Source organism: Heterodontus francisci, chromosome 33, assembly GCF_036365525.1.
Source record: "Heterodontus francisci isolate sHetFra1 chromosome 33, sHetFra1.hap1, whole genome shotgun sequence".
NCBI classification, from domain to species: domain Eukaryota; kingdom Metazoa; phylum Chordata; class Chondrichthyes; order Heterodontiformes; family Heterodontidae; genus Heterodontus; species Heterodontus francisci.
Window position 1 is genome coordinate 22,840,534 of NC_090403.1, and position 17,931 is coordinate 22,858,464.

General features: G+C 48.4%; 1 protein-coding gene across 2 annotated transcripts in view; it reads right to left on the reverse strand.

Annotated features, from left to right (window-relative positions):
• Nucleotides 1–221: 221 nt before the first annotated feature.
• Nucleotides 222–17,931, reverse strand: part of gosr2 (golgi SNAP receptor complex member 2) — a 93,341-nt gene continuing 75,631 nt past the window's right edge. For both annotated transcript variants that reach the window (XM_068013167.1, XM_068013166.1), the window contains one exon: nt 222–2,612. In XM_068013167.1, coding sequence (XP_067869268.1) covers nt 2,451–2,612 — 162 coding nt within the window. In that variant the 3' untranslated portion in view covers nt 222–2,450. The remainder of the gene's footprint in view (nt 2,613–17,931) is intronic.

Consider the following 17,931-nt stretch of genomic DNA (forward strand, 5'->3'; position numbering starts at 1 on the left):
ATCCCGTAGAATTTTTAACCCTATTAGAAATGTTCGATAAGATGATGAAAGTCACACTTCCAGGACAATGGATGGAGATAATTTTGAAAGAAATCATCAAGAAATACATTGGAAACTTCACTGGAATAAAAAAAAAGCAGCACAACACCCAAGGAGAAAGGCTCCCACCGGAAGTTTCATAACTGTTTAACCAGACCTCAATCCCTAGCACCAGAGTATCATGACGTTAAATCTAACAGATTTTAATTCAATGTCTTAGATGAACAAATGCTCTCAAGATACAGTTTCTAGCTCACTTGGCAATGATAGGAGCCTGAAACGATAAAGCTGTCAGACTTGGTAAACAATCCATTGAAACATTTTTTCAGTTAAGATTAAATTGTTTTTAAGTACAGAATGTTTGCATTCATGTTAAGTACACTAATAACTCTAAACAGAAGGGATTCCAGAGGATGAGAAAAGGAAGTTAATTGGATTTTTCGGCCATCACCAAATTTGACAATGACTTATCAAGGTGACAGATACACAAACAGATCACATGGGACAGTTCAAAGCATGCTCATTTGCAAAATTAATCAAATGCATGACAGCGGAAAGAGTTACAGGGCAAGTGTTCCCGTGCTTTGGGCTACTGGATCACCTGGGCATAGTGAATATAGGAAAATCGGGTGGGAAGTGCGGACACCCCTACTGGAGTCAGCCTAATTTCCACTATTACTTAAACAGACGGAAGATCAGACAAGCTCTCTTATGGCTGTGCACTCCTCCCAACCCGACTTCCTTTATGCTCTCCCAGTCCAGGCGATCCAATAATCCCAGGCACAGGGAAGAGGAAAGCCTGCCTCAAGATTTGGATTAAAATCTACATTATTTACTCAAAACCTATGGAGATGAAAAGACAGGATTCACAGTCTGATGGACAAAATGTCTAAATAAATTACAACCCGCATCTCATGTAGTCGTAGCGTTAAATCATTAAAAACATGAATAAACACAGTCACAAATCAAAATATTTCTAGAGACATTCCATAACGCAGGATACACATGAAAGCACATGCTGTATTTTAACACATTCAAAATTAGAAGCACCTTTGGACTTTAGTAGATTTACAGGAGCCTCTGGATATCTATTGAATGCCTGAACAGAGGCTGTTTAAATAGGTTTCTAAAATGTAATTTTAGGCCAGTCTCCAGGGAGAATGGCAAGTACAGTTCCTTTAACCATCAACTAAAGACAAAAGAACATTGAACTGGAGACAAAAGAGCAGTGATGGGGGGAAACAATTTAGATTTTTTTATTGAGCGTACAGCAGCTACCTTTCAATTATTCCAAAGTATCCTGCAGGCCAAGAGCCAATACTGTGGAACGTGATCACAGTCTGATGCACAGTGAGCATACAAGTTATTCCAATGAGTAGCAATTCACATCACATCTATTTCCTCCAAACCCATTTTCTACAGGTGCAAAGCCACCCTAAGGACACCATTTGGCATCCTCCCAGTGCATCTGGGCACCATCTAGAGTGAATAAGTAAAAAGTAGTTTGCTGCTTTCTAATAAATACAGGGTCAAACAGCAACCGTAGAAATCTTCATCAGAGGAGTGTCTTTTTAAAAGTCTAATTCCTGTTATTCCCCATACTGTGATTTAAAAAAAAAAAATCCCTGGATGAACAGTAACAGGCAAGGACTAGGTCACTCTGCACATTGTCCTCTTAATGCTGTTTGGAACCCACCATTAGATGGTGCATGCAGGTTCACTCATCTTCAAGAGCTTCTCATTCACTGTGGCAAATCACACTGAAGTCAACAGCTGCCTCTGAAGTATGGCTGGTAAAAGGAACTCATTCTCTCGGGAATTGTGGACTCAACACATGGCGCAGTGGGGTAGTGCAACACCAGGCAACTGGCCATTACCTGAAGCACTGGTTTGTAGCATTTGTCACGGCAATTATGGGATGCCTCATTTTAATGAATCAAGTGGTCAAGAGCTTTTGTTGAAAAATGCTGTTTTTTGAAATGGTCATCTCAACCACCTGGAATTACTTGACTTTTCTGGAAGAGAAAAGTTGAGGAATGAAAGGGAGAGTTACTAAAAAGTGGCTTCCTGGCAATACGCTCAAATTAGCTTTATCAAGCTTAATAAGTGAAGATTTCTTCTCCTTCAGGCACCACAAAACTAAAATGCTTAGAACCCAATACTTTATTTATTAGAATTATAATAATGAGCCTTGATCAAATCTTTGATCAGTGGTCCTATCCAAAACAATTGGAAGCATTACAAATCATATTTAAAGGACTTTTCGTCCAGACTGGTGGTCTGGATTTCACCTGGTCAACTTTGAAAAAGGGGGCAGAAGTCTGAAAACAACGAGCCAGACAATAGGCAGTCTTTTCATGGAAATACTGATTTTTTTTTTCCTGAGGCAGAGTCCGCAGGACGACACCTACTCATGTCAAGTACTTAACCGCCAAGAACATGATGATGCAAGTGACGACCATTCCACCAATCATGATGAACTTGTCCTGGAAGGCCCGTTTCTCAATTAGACGCATCACAGTGTTTGACATTCCCAACATATTTGCCACATCCAGCATCTTCTTTTGTGCTCCCTGCAATGACAGATAAATCATTAGGCAAGGCACAACACAGTCAGCAAGAAATAGAGCCCCAAATTACTGCAAAACCTTCACGATAGCTTGGACAAGGTCATTCTGGACAATGAGCAAATATGTCCTTTCGGATCAAGAGGCCATTTTAATTATCCAAATTAACAAGAATAATTATTCAATGCCCTCTCAGGTGGTTGTAAAAGATCCCATGGCAATGTTTCAAAGAACAGCCCTTCTCAAGGGCAATGAGGGATGGGCAATAAATGCTGTCCTAGCCAGCAACGCCCACATCCCACGAACAAATAAAAAAAAAAGCAAAAACAGCAGGCGAGTTTCCCCAGTGTACTGCCCAATATTCATCCCTCAATCAACATCATTAAAAAAAAATTGTTTATCTAGTCATTAATCGCATTGCTGTTTGTGGGACCTTGCTAAGTGTAAATTTGCTGCCTCATTTCCTATTACAACAGTGATTACACTTCAATGGTACCTCAACCTCAACTGCCTTGAAGGAGGGCTGCAGGTGCATGACAGCACCAAGTTCCCCTCCAGGTCACACACCATCCTGGCTTGGAATTGTATCATGCTCCTTCACTGTCATTGGGTCAAAATGCCAGAACTCCTTCCCTAAAATTTGTGTGATATACCCACACAACAGGGACCGCAGCAGTTCAGCAAGGCAGCTCACCACCACCTTGTCAAGGTCAACTAGGAATGGGCAATAAATGCTAGCTTTTCCAGCAATGTTCAAAGTAGGATGCCCTGAAGTCATGAAAGGCACTATATAAATGCAACTTCTTTCTTATCTTAATGTAATAACAATATTTCAAGTACACAGGATTCTTGGGTCAGTCCACTTACAGTAATTACAGCAGTTGCCCATAACATTCAAAACCATTAATTGATGAATAGTACTATCAACTATTAAAAAAGATTAACTTACCATTGATCTTACTGCTGGCTGTGGGATATTGCTGGCCTAAACTGACTAAACATTTTCTTACATAGCAACAATCACTGCACTTCAAAGTAATCAGTTGCATGAAGTGCCTTGTGATATTTGTGCTAAGTCACAATGAATAATATAGAAATTACAAGAATTTTTTTATTACATCCTCCCATCAGTGGAAGCACTGTACCACTGGCAGAAATGATGACACTGTGACAAGTTTACATGGACAGTTTCTATTGCAAACGTGAACATGGCAATTTATAATGGATACAAAAAAAAGGACAGCATGTATGACTTTAAAATGAGAACCAGAATACGTCAGCATGTTTCGGTCCAATTATACCTTGCCATATAACCCCATTCCAGCTGAAGACAACACTTGGTCTTGACTGAGTGCAACACCACAGAAGACAGACTAATAAAAAATATTGTGCACAGTGTCACAAAAACATGCTAGGTCACATGATTTTTTTAACCCACCGCTGGAAACCTGAATTAAATTGAAAAAAAAAGCAGATAAAAGGTGACTCTACAAGAGCAGCTAATGATGGCCACCCCAGTTTACATCACTGTACTCCACATTCCTCCAATGCACTGAGGTGGAGATGGATTGCCTGCACAGACCCATCAAGAACAATGACCTGGGGAATTTGAGTGAACTACCTATCCTGTTCCCATTAGCAAGGCATCAAGGCCATCACCTGAATATTAAACTGGTGGAGACGAACCACTCAAACCTGATCATTTGAACAATGAGACCCTGGTTGTGAGAAGGAAATTCCTAGACATGGACTAATTAAGTTGCAAGACGGAATATGTGCTGATAACCACCATGCTTGAATCACTGGGTGACAGTCATGTGGCAGGCCCACCACCTGTTTGCTTAAGCTGGTTTTTCTCTGCAGCAACCAGACAAGTAGCTAGACACTGACAAGAGAAGACCCAAGTGGGGTCCCTCCTTCCAAAATCTCTCTCTCCTATCCAACTTGCAAGCTTCGAACATTGCCTGCTGACCGTGACCACCTCGGTATATTCCTGCTGCAGACAGAGACTTCTTGAAGAAAATCAGCCGCATTGCTATCTCCAGGAGAACCACCGAATCAGCCGTCCACATCTTCAAAACCAGAAGCCTCGGGACCAAAAGGAAAAGTCACGCGACCACCGAAGTCAGCCTGAAGCCAGCTGAGTCACCAACCTCCAGATTGTATACATTCAACCAATTTATCCTTCCCTACTCTGTAATTTATTTGTTTGTGTGTGTGAACTTAGAGTGTGTGAAAGTTGCAGCATAATTTATTTGTTTACTGAGATCAGTTTAAGTACAGTAAAACTAACCTCTTTCTTTGTTAAACTCAAGAAAACCTGTCCGATTGGTTCTTTTTATGATCACAGCGCGTAAAAGATTAAATACTAACTGTATTGGCATGTTTATCCACTTCAAAAAGAAATAAACTTGTTGTGGTCAAACAAGGAGAGGGAAAAGAGGGGAGCCCTTCGACCCCTCCTTACCTGATCGTAACTTCATACACACAGACATGTATAATGCGTCAGCACAGCAGTTTATTTCAAAAGACCAGGCAATCACACAATGCAAAGTAAGTGAAATCCACTGTCTGGGAATATTCGGGAGGCCTGTCAGGCCTCTCAGGGAAAAGCTGTTTCAGACATTGGAAGATAGGATCGATGCACTAATAGCTAGCTTTGTGTTTTTTATCCCACAAGTGTTAAACTAATTGCGATACAATGTTTTTGGTAGGATATAGCTTAGACAATAGAGGACCACCATGTGGCTGAATGACACTTACGTTTTGCAGAATGTGATTTGTTTTTTGCTGATGACCATAGATATGATGCTGTGGAGAGAACTCAGGAATAAGACTGGTTGGAAGGAAAGCGGGCTCTGGGATTTGATTGGTCAGAGTTCTGGGATGCAAGTGTTTGAAGAGATGCTGGTTTCTTGTTCTGTGATTTCACTGGTCAAAATGACTTTCACTAGGGTATACACAGTTTTATTAAATAGATTCTTTGCAACTGTTGAGGCACCAATAACAAGGCAGCCTCTCATAAGTTTTATACATTAAGCAATTTATATTTGACAAAGTCTGTTTCTTCATGCTACCAAAACTGCCCTCAAAATGCTTCCATTAGCTTGACAGTCAAGATTCAATTTAGCATACAAGTATATGAAATGCTTCAGTAATTCACATCTATTAGATTGTTTCAGTTATCAACAGAATCACATTATATTATAAAGTCATTAAGTAAATCAATTTGCAAACTTCCTGCTGTTAAAATTAATTTTGGCAAATCTTTATTCACTCCTGCTGAGGGTCAATTATGGAACTCTGTACCCATCAACATAAAATTATCTCCAAATCTGCATAGATTTAAAGCAAATAAAACAGCCAATTCTTCCCACAGTAGAAATGTACAATCGTGGGTTGGCATAAATTATAATCTGTAACACTCAAGTATCCAGATGTAGATAAATACAAGGCCTTGCATTAGAACAGGAACTAGGTGCACATACTGAAACGGCTAGAATAGCAAAGGTGGCTAAGCATCTGGGTTTGATTATTGATCACTGTGGCATGCGAATTATCACTCTGAAATCAATGAGTTTTTAAAGCAAAAATCGTACTCAAGAAGCAAATTGCACTACATTTGGTAGCTGTACAAACCATCTTGCTGTAACAAGTCACTTGGTCGACTGAACATATCCAGTCGCTGTGAAACAGTTATCAATAGATCTCAAAGGCATTTCAATAAAAGCTGAAAGAAGTTATTCCAGTTTTGTGCAGATCACTGTTAAGGCCACATATAGAATGTGTGCACACATTTGGTCACCCAACTTGTAAAAACACAGTGATGCATTGGAAGGGATTCAGGAAAAAGTGTGGAAGAGGACTGCAAGCCTTTAGTTGTGGAGAAGTAAACAAGCAACGAAGAGCTTGTTTTCAAAGATTGAGAGGAGACATCCACGACATGGATGCTATAGCTCTGTTAATCAAGAAAGGCATTGGTGCAATTGTTAGAGATGACCTTGGTTCAGGAGATCAGATGTAGAATCAGTTTGGGTGGAGATGAGGAATAGTAGGAGAAAGAAGTCACTAATGGGAGTGGTCTACAGGCCCCCTAACAGTAACCACAATGTAGGACTAAGTATATGTCTATGATTGTTATTTATGTGGACTTACAGAAGGCATTTAATGAAGTCTGTCATAAGAGACTGTTAGCTAAAGTTGAAACTCATGAAATTGAAGGTAAACTATTAACTTGGTTAGGAAATCAGCTGAGGAGCAGGGGACAGACAGTAGGGATAATAGACAGGTACTCTAACTGACAGAATGTGACTAGCAGTGTCCTGCAAGGATCTGTTGGGCGGCACAGTGGCGCAGTGGTTAGCACCGCAGCCTCACAGCTCCAGCAACCCGGGTTCAATTCTGGGTACTGCCTGTGTGGAGTTTGCAAGTTCTCCCAGTGTCTGCGTGGGTTTCCTCCGGGTGCTCCGGTTTCCTCCCACAGCCAAAAGACTTGCAGGTTGATAGGTAAATTGGCCATTATAAATTGCCCCTAGTATAGGTAGGTGGTAGGGGAATATAGGGACAGGTGAGGGTGTGGTAGGAATATGGGATTAGTGTAGGATTAGTATAAATTGGTGGTTAATGGTCGGCACAGACTCGGTGGGCCGAAGGGCCTGTTTCAGTGCTGTATCTCTAAATCTAAATCAACAATTCACTGTATTTATTAATGATGATGGGATAGAAACTCATGTATCCAAGTTTGCCAATGACACAAAGATAGGTGGCATCATAAGCAGTGTAGATGGAAGCATAAAATTACAGAGATATTAATAGATTAAGCAAATGGATTTCAACATAGACAAATGTGAAGTCATCCACTTTGGACCTCAAAAGGCTGGAACAGGGTACTTTCTAAATGGTGATAAACTAGAAACAGTGAAGGTCCAAAGATCATTAAAATGTCATGGATAGGTACAGAAAATAATCAAAATGTCAAACAGAATGCTGCCTGTTATATCTAGAGGACTAGAATATAAGGGGGTGAAAGCTATGCTACAGCTATACAAAGCCCAGGTTCAACCACACCTAGAGTACTGTGAGCATTTTTGGGTAACACACCCTACGAAGGATAGACTGGACTTGGAGGGAGTACAGTGTAGATTTACCAGAATGATACCTGGACTCCAGGGATTAAATTACAAGGAAAGATTACACAAACGAGGGTTGGATTCCCTGGAATTTAGAAAGTTAGGCGATTTGATCAAAGTTTTCAAGATCTTAAGGGGAACAGATAGGGTAGAGAGACAGCGAGAGAAACAATTTCCACTAATTGGGGAGTTTTGTCCTCGGGGGCATAGTCTAAATAGAGCCAGCCTTTCAGGAGAGAAGTTAAGAAACACTTACACATGCAAAGGGTGTTAGACGTTTGGAACTCTCTTCTGCAAATGACAACTGATGCCAGATCAATTGTTAATTTTAAACCTGAAATTGATAGATTTTTGTTAACCAATTGCATTAAGAGGATACAGGGCAAAGATGAGTATTGGAGTTAGGTCACAGATCAGCCACAATCTCACTGAATGGTGAACAGGCTCAAGGGCATCCTCCCGTTTTTAAACTCCTACTGGATGTGCAGAATAGAGACCCAGTGAAAGCAGCTGTGGCAGTGCTGAGAAAGAGGAACTGATGAAGTGTTCTTCAGCAAACTGACAGGGGTGGCTCAACAGTGGAAATTATAAGGATGAATGATTTGGTTGCACTGGCCACTGATTAATGTACAACCATACAGCACAGAGGAGGCCATTCAATCCATCATGTCTGGGCCAGTCCTTTGAAAGAGCTATCCAATAGTCACACTCCCCTGCATTTCTCCCTTTTCAAGTATTTATCCAATTCCCTTTTGAAAGTTACTATTGAATCTGCTTCCACCACCCTTTCAGGCTGTGCATTCCAGATTATAACTCACTGCCCTTCCACTCCACACATCACTCAACAACACAGGACTCTTGTCCTGTACCAGGACCTGCACAGGAGCCACGCTTATTTGCAGGTCCCCTCACTGCAAAGATATTCCCTTTCAGTTTGCTGAAGCCTCTGTGCTTGTGGCCACTTATTACAGTGTACTGCCATCGTGCCACCACAGAAAACTTTTCATCTTCGCATTACACTGCGCAACAGATTTTCTGTACTACTGACAGGCACCAGTTAAGAACTTGATGCACAGAGCATGTTAGGACAGCATGTGAGATTTATTTGCATAACACACTGAATTTTAAACATTTCCTATGCAAGTACCTTTCATTCACCCATTTTAAGAGGAAATGCATTGTACTGAACTGTCCTATAAAAATAAATCTGATAAAAGGGTGATGTCTAATTTATGAGGATTTTCAGTTGCCTCTGTCACAGGAATTTATTTAATTTTGTTATATTTATTTAGAGATAAAGCACTGAAACAGGCCCTTCAGCCCACCGAGTCTGTGCCGACCAACAACCACCCATTTATACTAACCCTACAGTAATCCCATATTCCCTAACACCACCCTACACTAGGGGCAATTTACACCAGCCAATTTACCGATCACCTGTAAGTCTTTGGATGTGGGAGGAAACCGGAGCACCCGGCGAAAACCCACGCAGACACAGGGCGAACTTGCAAACTCCGCACAGACAGTACCCAGAATCGAACCCGAGTTGCTGGAGCTGAGAGGCTGCGGTGCTAGCCACTGCGCCGCCCATTATTTATATTTTACAATTATAATAGTCAGGGAAGTGACACTTTGTCCAAACCTTCTTAATGTCCCTGAAACAAAGTCACTATGAGTACATTCACTGGGCAGCAGTCATACTGATGTAACATAGAATCATAGAAAGTTCATGGCACAGGAAGAGGCCACTTGGCCCCTCGTGTCTGTGCCAGCAAATGGGCGAGCTCTGTATAAAATGGCTTCTCCTAGCCTATCTCTAACCAGCAGTTTAATAGAAAAAGAAAAAAAAAAAAAGACTTGTATGTATATCGGCTCTTCACCACCACCGGACGTCTCACAGCACTTTACAGCCAGTTAAATACATTTGAAATGTAGCTACTGTTGTCAAGGTGGGAAATGTGGCACAGCAAACACTCAAACAGCAATGTGATAATGACCAGATATTCCATTTTTGTAATGTTGATTGAGGGATAAATATTGGCCAAGCCATTGGGGATAACTCCCACTGCTCATCTTCAAAATAGAGCCATGGGATCTTTTACACCTACCCAAGCAAACAGATGGGGCCTTGGTTTAACATCTCATCTGAAAGATGACACCTTTGACAGTGCAGTACTCCCTCAGTACTGCACTGGAGTTTCAGCCTTGACTTTTATGCTCACAAGATAACACAGTATAGATCTCCAGCAACTTTACAAACACTGTTATTTAACACTGAAGGGATAATGCTGAAATGGGTGTTTAATTTTTATGTATTTTCCTGGTAACTTGCCAAGATTCCCTGTACTGGATTAGTGTAGGAGCTAAAAGCAAGTCTTCGTACATTAAATGTTTAAAACGGGGATAAGGGTTAGACTCAGTGCGGAGACGATGGCAAAAAAGAGCACTGTGACCAACCTGAGCCCCAAGGAGCAACATAATACAGCCATTACACACAACAACAATGTGGAGCACCACAAATTACAGTCAAGGAATATTGTACATCACCGTCCAGTTCCTAAGGTTATATATAATTCTATAACAGTGTAAAATCGACTGACAGATAAGCTAGCAGAATGGAAGTGACAGATGGAATTTAATAAGGAGAAGTGGGATTTAAATCAGTCAATCCTGAATTCAATTTTATGGAAAATAGTCTAATGCGCGCCTTAATTAGTTTGCTCCATACAGTTAGGAGTATAGACAGGGGTAGCAGGAGCGGCAGAACAGGTAAATGGATCTCTATACTCAATGCGTCACATTCCTCTGCATCAATATTGATGTAAAATGGTGACAATAAATAGACTGCAGTTTTGTTGGGATGCTGAAAATTGATGTGTTGCACACAGAAAAATACTGAGTAAACTCCATGCATATGGGATTATAATGCAATAAAGCTATTATTCAGACTAATTTGAATGGCATGTTCATAGACTCACCTGACATATCACTCAGTAAACAATTCTATAATAAATATCAGAACCAGGAGTGCAGCATGTTAAGTGCATGTGGAAACAAACAGCCTTCAAGCCAACAAGGTCCCAATCATTGATGAGAAACGTGGGAGCTGGCTGTACAGGAGGCAGCAATAAAATCCCTCTCCATGCACACTCAAAACCCAAATACTTCCTGGACCATCTCCAGCAATGAGTCCCTCCTACTTGGCGATGTAGCAGAACAGCATCCTAGAACTGACCATATAATAATCTGCTTTGTACTAAGTACTGGAAATACTTCAGAGACAAGCTTACTGCATTCAGTTCCAGGTGTTTGATATGCAAGGTTGACTGCTGTGCTGTTATCTGCCCTGAACCCAGTCCCCTGTATACAGGCATCCCATCCTGCCACGGAATCAATTACGACTGCAAAGCCATCTGTTGCTCTGAGACCCAGAGTTGATTCGAATACAATCCTTATGCACTGAAAAAGGGGTTCGGCAGAGACTCAGTGGCTGAGCAGATTCAGCTGAAATAATCTCAAACAGAGCCACCTTTTTAAATGGTGACAAACAAACCGTTGCAGGTTCTGGGACTCTCGGATCTAGAAGGAGGCAACTACATGACTATATAAAACACTGACGCAGCATGACCATGTGCATGCTAAGCATGTGGTTTTCCCAGAAGCTAGGCTTTACTGCTACTGTGCGAGGAGGTAAAATAATGAAGAAAGCAAGAATCTTCTTCCGTTCAAAAAATTGGAACAAAGATCAGAAACACCTTCATTGCAGACACTAGCTGACCAAGCAAAACATAAAATGAACCCTCTACATGAATTCAGCAAATATTGTTGTGGCCGTCTATCTACATGCTATCTGTTGTTTATATAGTTTACAGCTTAGATCATTTCTGAAGCTGTGAAAACAAGCCAAGGACACCGATGTTTTCTATCTGGAGGCAGCCACTTTAGAATTGATGGTTAAACCTACCTTGTGGGAACCAAGATCTACTGATCAATAGATAGCCTGGATCTGAACCATCCAATTCCAGGTTAGAACCAAATCCAAACCAACAGCTGGATATTTTGGACTTTTTTTTTTTAAAAAGGGGGTACGTGTAACACATGGATTCTTGTTCTCACACTGTTAAATTAGCCAGGATTATCCCAGGCTGCTGTAGAAGTTTTACTGCAAGTGATACCGGCTTCATTCAATTCTCTGCTCCCTGATAGAAGCAGGCAGGGCTTGCATTTCTCACAGTGCTGCTGTCTGCTCCTCATTTCCCAGGGACCACACCTTAGATAAAGAGACTGACATGCTTCCCACTGGCCGTCAACACAGATAGAGGAAAGGGCTATGACAGAGTGGAGAGAGGAAAAAATTGAACTGAATGCTAAACAAACAAAAAATATATCAGCCAAGTCACATTCTCACAGCCACCTTGGCAATTGGGCAGGCTTTTTCCACACTACAATGGAAATTTAAAAAAAAATTCAAACTTCAAGTAATCCATTAAGTGTTTATAATCTGCAAAATGCTGGTGACATAACAAGTACTCTAATTGTTGGAAATATACTGTTCAATCAATGAGAAAGTTACATGGTTTGATAAGTATTCCTGCAATCTTTTTAAAATATGTATAAAACGACCGTTATCGCTGAGGTTGACAGAATGGGTGGATTGAATTTTTCAAAGTTTGATGTTTATCATTTACTCAAGTCTGTCAAAGCAAGTTCCAAAGTAATCACTGCTGAAGGTGACAATATTGAGGTACTTTTTGGTCTATAAATACTAACATTTGAGGAATAAAAGCTATTGAGAAATAGTCACTTAAGTTTAAAATCAAGCCAAAAAGGTTGATCCCAATCTGACCTGACATTTGTGCATTGCTCCTAACAGTGACTTCTGCAGTACTCTGGCTGTCTGGATGCAGTTTGTCAGCGTACTGTGCCAACAATGGAGCCACTGAGTTTATGCAGGCAAAATTTTGCAGGGGTCAGTTGCAGCAGGCTAACTGAATGACAACAGCCCCATCAATGGTGACTGCAGTACAACCTGGGCGAATGCACGATCTGAATCCCTGCAATAGGTTAGCAGCAGTGAGATTTTATTTTGCTTAGATTAATGCAAATGCATCTCTGATTAAGGACTGCTTTTGTCAAGGTGATAATGTCCCAGATACCAGGACAGACCTGAAGAAAATGTGCATTGACCAGTTTGGAAAAATGGAACATAATTGCAAATAGTGAGAAATTAGTGAGTAACTGACCTAACATTTCTCCTGTGGACAGACTGAAGACTTTGGCCCCAGCTTACCCATAGAGCTCGACACAAGGAATAGTGAATACAACAGGTCAGATGTGGAAACCCAGCAGCTGCAGTGGTGCAGCTTCCAAGACAGTGCAGGATTAAAAGATCACAAGCAGGTATTGTCTCGCTCAATTTGTCCACTAAGCACAAAATTTCCCCAGAACCAGTCAAGCTAGGCTTCAATCCGACAATGTATGAAGAAACATTTAAATAAGGCACAAAAAGATACCCGTGTATAATTTCAGATGACAGCATCCACTGACAGCTTTTAATTTTTTACAAAAGGCAAGATGATGAACTATCATACCAGAATCTATGTAATAGACTTTCATCACCAAAGTGAGGAGAGAGATATTTCTCCCTCCTGGCTTGCACAGCACATGTTGCACCTTTAAAGTAAAGACATATCGCAAGGGACGTCACAAGTAGCAGCAAGGAAAGAAGCACTCAACCAAAGAGGGAGGTTGGGGGTAAAGAATGCGGTGAAAGCTTGATCAACTGGAAAATATCAAAATAGCTTTTTTAAAGGTGGAGATGTTTAGGGACAAACTATCAGACGGAAAGCTGTCTGTCACTAATGGGATAGAGGGAGAGAGTGGGGGGGGGGGAGGAGGCAGAGAAGGGGGGGAGAAGAGGCAGAGAAGGGGGGGAGAAGAGGCAGAGAAGGGGGGGAGAAGAGGCAGAGAAGGGGGGGAGAAGAGGCAGAGAAGGGGGGGAGAAGAGGCAGAGAAGGGGGGGAGAAGAGGCAGAGAAGGGGGGGAGAAGAGGCAGAGAAGGGGGGGAGAAGAGGCAGAGAAGGGGGGGAGAAGAGGCAGAGAAGGGGGGGAGAAGAGGCAGAGAAGGGGGGGAGAAGAGGCAGAGAAGGGGGGGAGAAGAGGCAGAGAAGGGGGGGAGAAGAGGCAGAGAAGGGGGGGAGAAGAGGCAGAGAAGGGGGGGAGAAGAGGCAGAGAAGGGGGGGAGAAGAGGCAGAGAAGGGGGGGAGAAGAGGCAGAGAAGGGGGGCGGAAGAGGCAGAGAAGGGGGGCGGAAGAGGCGGGGGGGGGCGGAAGAGGCAGGGGGGGGGGGAAGAGGCAGAGGGGGGGAAAGAGAGGGGGGGGGAAAGAGAGGGGGGGGGAAAGAGAGGGGGGGGGAAAGAGGGGGGGGGAAAGAGAGGGGGGGGAAAGAGAGGGGGGGGAAAGAGAGGGGGGGGAAAGAGAGGGGGGGGAAAGAGAGGGGGGGGAAAGAGAGGGGGGGGAAGAGAGGGGGGGGAAGAGAGGTGGGGGAAAGAGAGGGGGGGGAAAGAGAGGGGGGGGAAAGAGAGGGGGGGGAAAGAGAGGGGGGGGAAAGAGAGGGGGGGGAAAGAGAGGGGGGGGAAAGAGAGGGGGGGGAAAGAGAGGGGGGGGAAAGAGAGGGGGGGGAAGAGAGGGGGGGGGAAAGAGAGGGGGGGGAAAGAGAGGGGGGGGAAAGAGAGGGGGGGGAAAGAGAGGGGGGGAAAGAGAGGGGGGGGAAAGAGAGGGGGGGGAAAGAGAGGGGGGGGAAAGAGAGGGGGGGGAAAGAGAGGGGGGGGAAAGAGAGGGGGGGGGAAAGAGAGGGGGGGGGAAAGAGAGGGGGGGGGAAAGAGAGGGGGGGGAAAGAGAGGGGGGGGGAAAGAGAGGGGGGGAAAGAGAGGGGGGGGAAAGAGAGGGGGGGGAAAGAGAGGGGGGGAAAGAGAGGGGGGGGAAAGAGAGGGGGGGGAAAGAGAGGGGGGGGAAAGAGAGGGGGGGGAAAGAGAGGGGGGGGAAGAGAGGGGGGGGAAAGAGAGGGGGGGGATGAGAGGGGGGGGAAGAGAGGGGGGGAAGAGAGGGGGGGAAGAGGGGGGGGAAGAGAGGGGGGGGAAGAGAGGGGGGGAGAAGAGGCAGAGAAGGGGGGGAGAAGAGGCAGAGAAGGGGGGAGAAGAGGCAGAGAAGGGGGGGAGAAGAGGCAGAGAAGGGTGGGAGAAGAGGCAGGGGGGGGGGAGAAGAGGCGGGGGGGGGGCGGAAGAGGCGGGGGGGGGGGCGGAAGAGGCAGGGGGGGGGGGAAGAGGCAGAGGGGGGGAAAGAGAGGGGGGGAAAGAGAGGGGGGGAAGAGGCAGAGGGGGGGAAAGAGAGGGGGGGGAAAGAGAGGGGGGGGGAAGAGAGGGGGGGGAAGAGAGGGGGGGGAAGAGAGGGGGGGGAAGAGAGGGGGGGGAAGAGAGGGGGGGGAGAGAGGGGGGGAAGAGAGGGGGGAAGAGAGGGGGGGGGAAGAGAGGGGGGGGGAAGAGAGGGGGGGGGAAGAGAGGGGGGGGGAAGAGAGGGGGGGGAAGAGAGGGGGGGGGAAGAGAGGGGGGGGGAAGAGAGGGGGGGGAAGAGAGGGGGGGGGAAAGAGAGGGGGGGAAGAGAGGGGGGGGGAAGAGAGGGGGGGAAGAGAGGGGGGAAGAGAGGGGGGGAAGAGAGGGGGGAAGAGAGGGGGGGAAGAGAGGGGGGGAAGAGAGGGGGGGAAGAGAGGGGGGGAAGAGAGGGGGGGAAGAGAGGGGGGGAAGAGAGGGGGGGAAGAGAGGGGGGGAAGAGAGGGGGGAAGAGAGGGGGGGGGAAGAGAGGGGGGGAAGAGAGGGGGGAAGAGAGGGGGGGGGAAGGAGGGGGGGGGAAGAGAGGGGGGGGAAGAGAGGGGGGGGGAAGAGAGGGGGGGAAGAGAGGGGGGGGAAGAGAGGGGGGGGGAAGAGAGGGGGGGGGAAGAGAGGGGGGGGAAGAGAGGGGGGGGAGAGAGGGGGGGAAGAGAGGGGGGGGGAAGAGAGGGGGGGGAAGAGAGGGGGGGGGAAGAGAGGGGGGGGGAAGAGAGGGGGGGGGAAGAGAGGGGGGGGGAAGAGAGGGGGGGGGAAGAGAGGGGGGGGGAAGAGAGGGGGGGGGGAAGAGAGGGGGGGAAGAGAGGGGGGGGGAAGAGAGGGGGGAAGGAGGGGGGGGAAGAGAGGGGGGGGAAAGAGAGGGGGGGGAAAGAGAGGGAGGGGGAGAGGGGGGGAGAGGGGGGGGGAGAGGGGGGGGGAGAGGGGGGGGTAGAGGGGGGGGTAGAGGGGGGGGTAGAGGGGGGGGAGAGGGGGGGGAGAGGGGGGGGAGAGGGGGGGGAGAGGGGGGGGAGAGGGGGGGGGAGAGGGGGGGAGAGGGGGGGGGAGAGGGGGGGGGGAGAGGGGGGGGGAGTGAGGGGGGGGAGTGAGGGGGAGTGAGGGGAGAGGGGGGGGAGTGAGGGGAGAGGGGGGGGGGGAGAGAGGGGGGGGAGTAGTGAGGGAGGGAGAGAGGGGGGGAGGGAGAGAGGGGGGGAGGGAGAGAGGGGGGGAGGGAAGAAAGGGGGGGGAAGAGAGGGGGGGGAAGAGAGGGGGGGGAAGAGAGGGGGGGGAAGAGAGGGGGGGGAGAGGGGGGGGAGATGGGGGGTAGAGGGGGGGGGGAGAGGGGGGGGAGAGGGGGGGAGAGGGGGGGGGAGGAGGGGGGGGGAGAGGGGGGGGAGAGGGGGGGGGAGAGGGGGGGGGAGAGGGGTGGGAGAGGGGGGAGAGAGGGAGAGGAGGGGGGAGAGGGGGGGGAGAGGGGGGAGAGGGGGGGGAGAGGGGGGGGAGAGGGGGGGGAGAGAGGAGGGGGGGGAGAGAGGGGGGGGAGAGAGGGGGGGAGAGAGGGGGGGGAAGAGAGGGGGGGGAAGAGAGGGGGGGAGAGAGGGGGGGAAGAGAGGGGGGGAGAGGGGGGGAAGAGGGGGGGAGGAGGGGGAAGAGGGGTGGGAGAGGGGGGGGGGAGAGAGGGGGGGAGAGACGGTGGAGAGGGGGGGGAGAGGGGGGGGTGAGCGGGGGGGGGAGAGGGGGGGGAGAGGGGGGGGGAGAGGGGGGGGAGAGGGGGGGGAGAGGGGGGGAGAGAGGGGGGGAGAGAGGGGGGGAGAGAGGGGGGGAGAGAGGGGGGGAGAGAGGGGGGGAGAGAGGGGGGGGAGAGAGGGTGGGAGAGAGGGGGGGAGAGAGGGGGGTGAAAGGGGGGGGAAAGGGGGGGGAGAGGGGGGGGGAGAGGGGGGGGGAGAGGGGGGGGGAGGGGGGGGGGATGAGGGGGGGGGGAGAGGGGGGGGGGAGAGGGGGGGGGGAGAGGGGGGGGGAGAGGGGGTGGTGAGAGGGGGGGGGGAGAGGGGGGGAGAGGGGGGGGAGAGGGGGGGGGAGAGGGGGGGGGAGAGGGGGGGGAGAGGGGGGGGGAGAGGGGGGGGAGAGAGGGGGGGGAAGAGAGGGGGGGGGAAGAGAGGGGGGGGAAGAGAGGGGGGGGAAGAGAGGGGGGGGAAGAGAGGGGGGGGGAAGAGAGGGGGGGAAGAGAGGGGGGGGAAGAGAGGGGGGGGGAAGAGAGGGGGGGAAGAGAGGGGGGGGAAAAGAGGGGGGGGAAGAGAGGGGGGGAAGAGAGGGGGGTGAAGAGAGGGGGGGGAAGAGAGGGGGGGGAGAGAGGGGGGGGAAGAGAGGGGGGGGAAGAGAGGGGGGGGAAGAGAGGGGGGGAAGAGGGGGGGGGGAAGAGGGGGGGGAAGAGGGGGGGGGGGAAGAGGGGGGGGGAAGAGGGGGGGGGAAGAGGGGGGGGGGAAGAGGGGGGGGAAGAGGGGGGGGAAGAGGGGGGGAAGAGGGGGGGGGGAAGAGAGGGGGGGGAAGAGGGGGGGGGGGAAGAGGGGGGGGGAAAGAGGGGGGGGAAGGAGAGGGGGGGAAGGAGAGGGGGGGAGAAGGAGGGGGGGAAGGAGAGGGGGGGAAGGAGAGGGGGGGAAGGAGAGGGGGGGGGAAGAGAGGGGGGGAAAGAGAGGGGGGGGAAGAGAGAGAGGGGGAAGAGAGAGGGGGGAAGAGAGAGGGGGGGGAAGAGAGAGAGAGGGGGGAAGAGAGGGGGGGGAAGAGAGAGAGGGGGGGAAGAGAGGGGGGGGGGGAAGAGAGGGGGGGGGAAGAGAGGGGGGGAAGA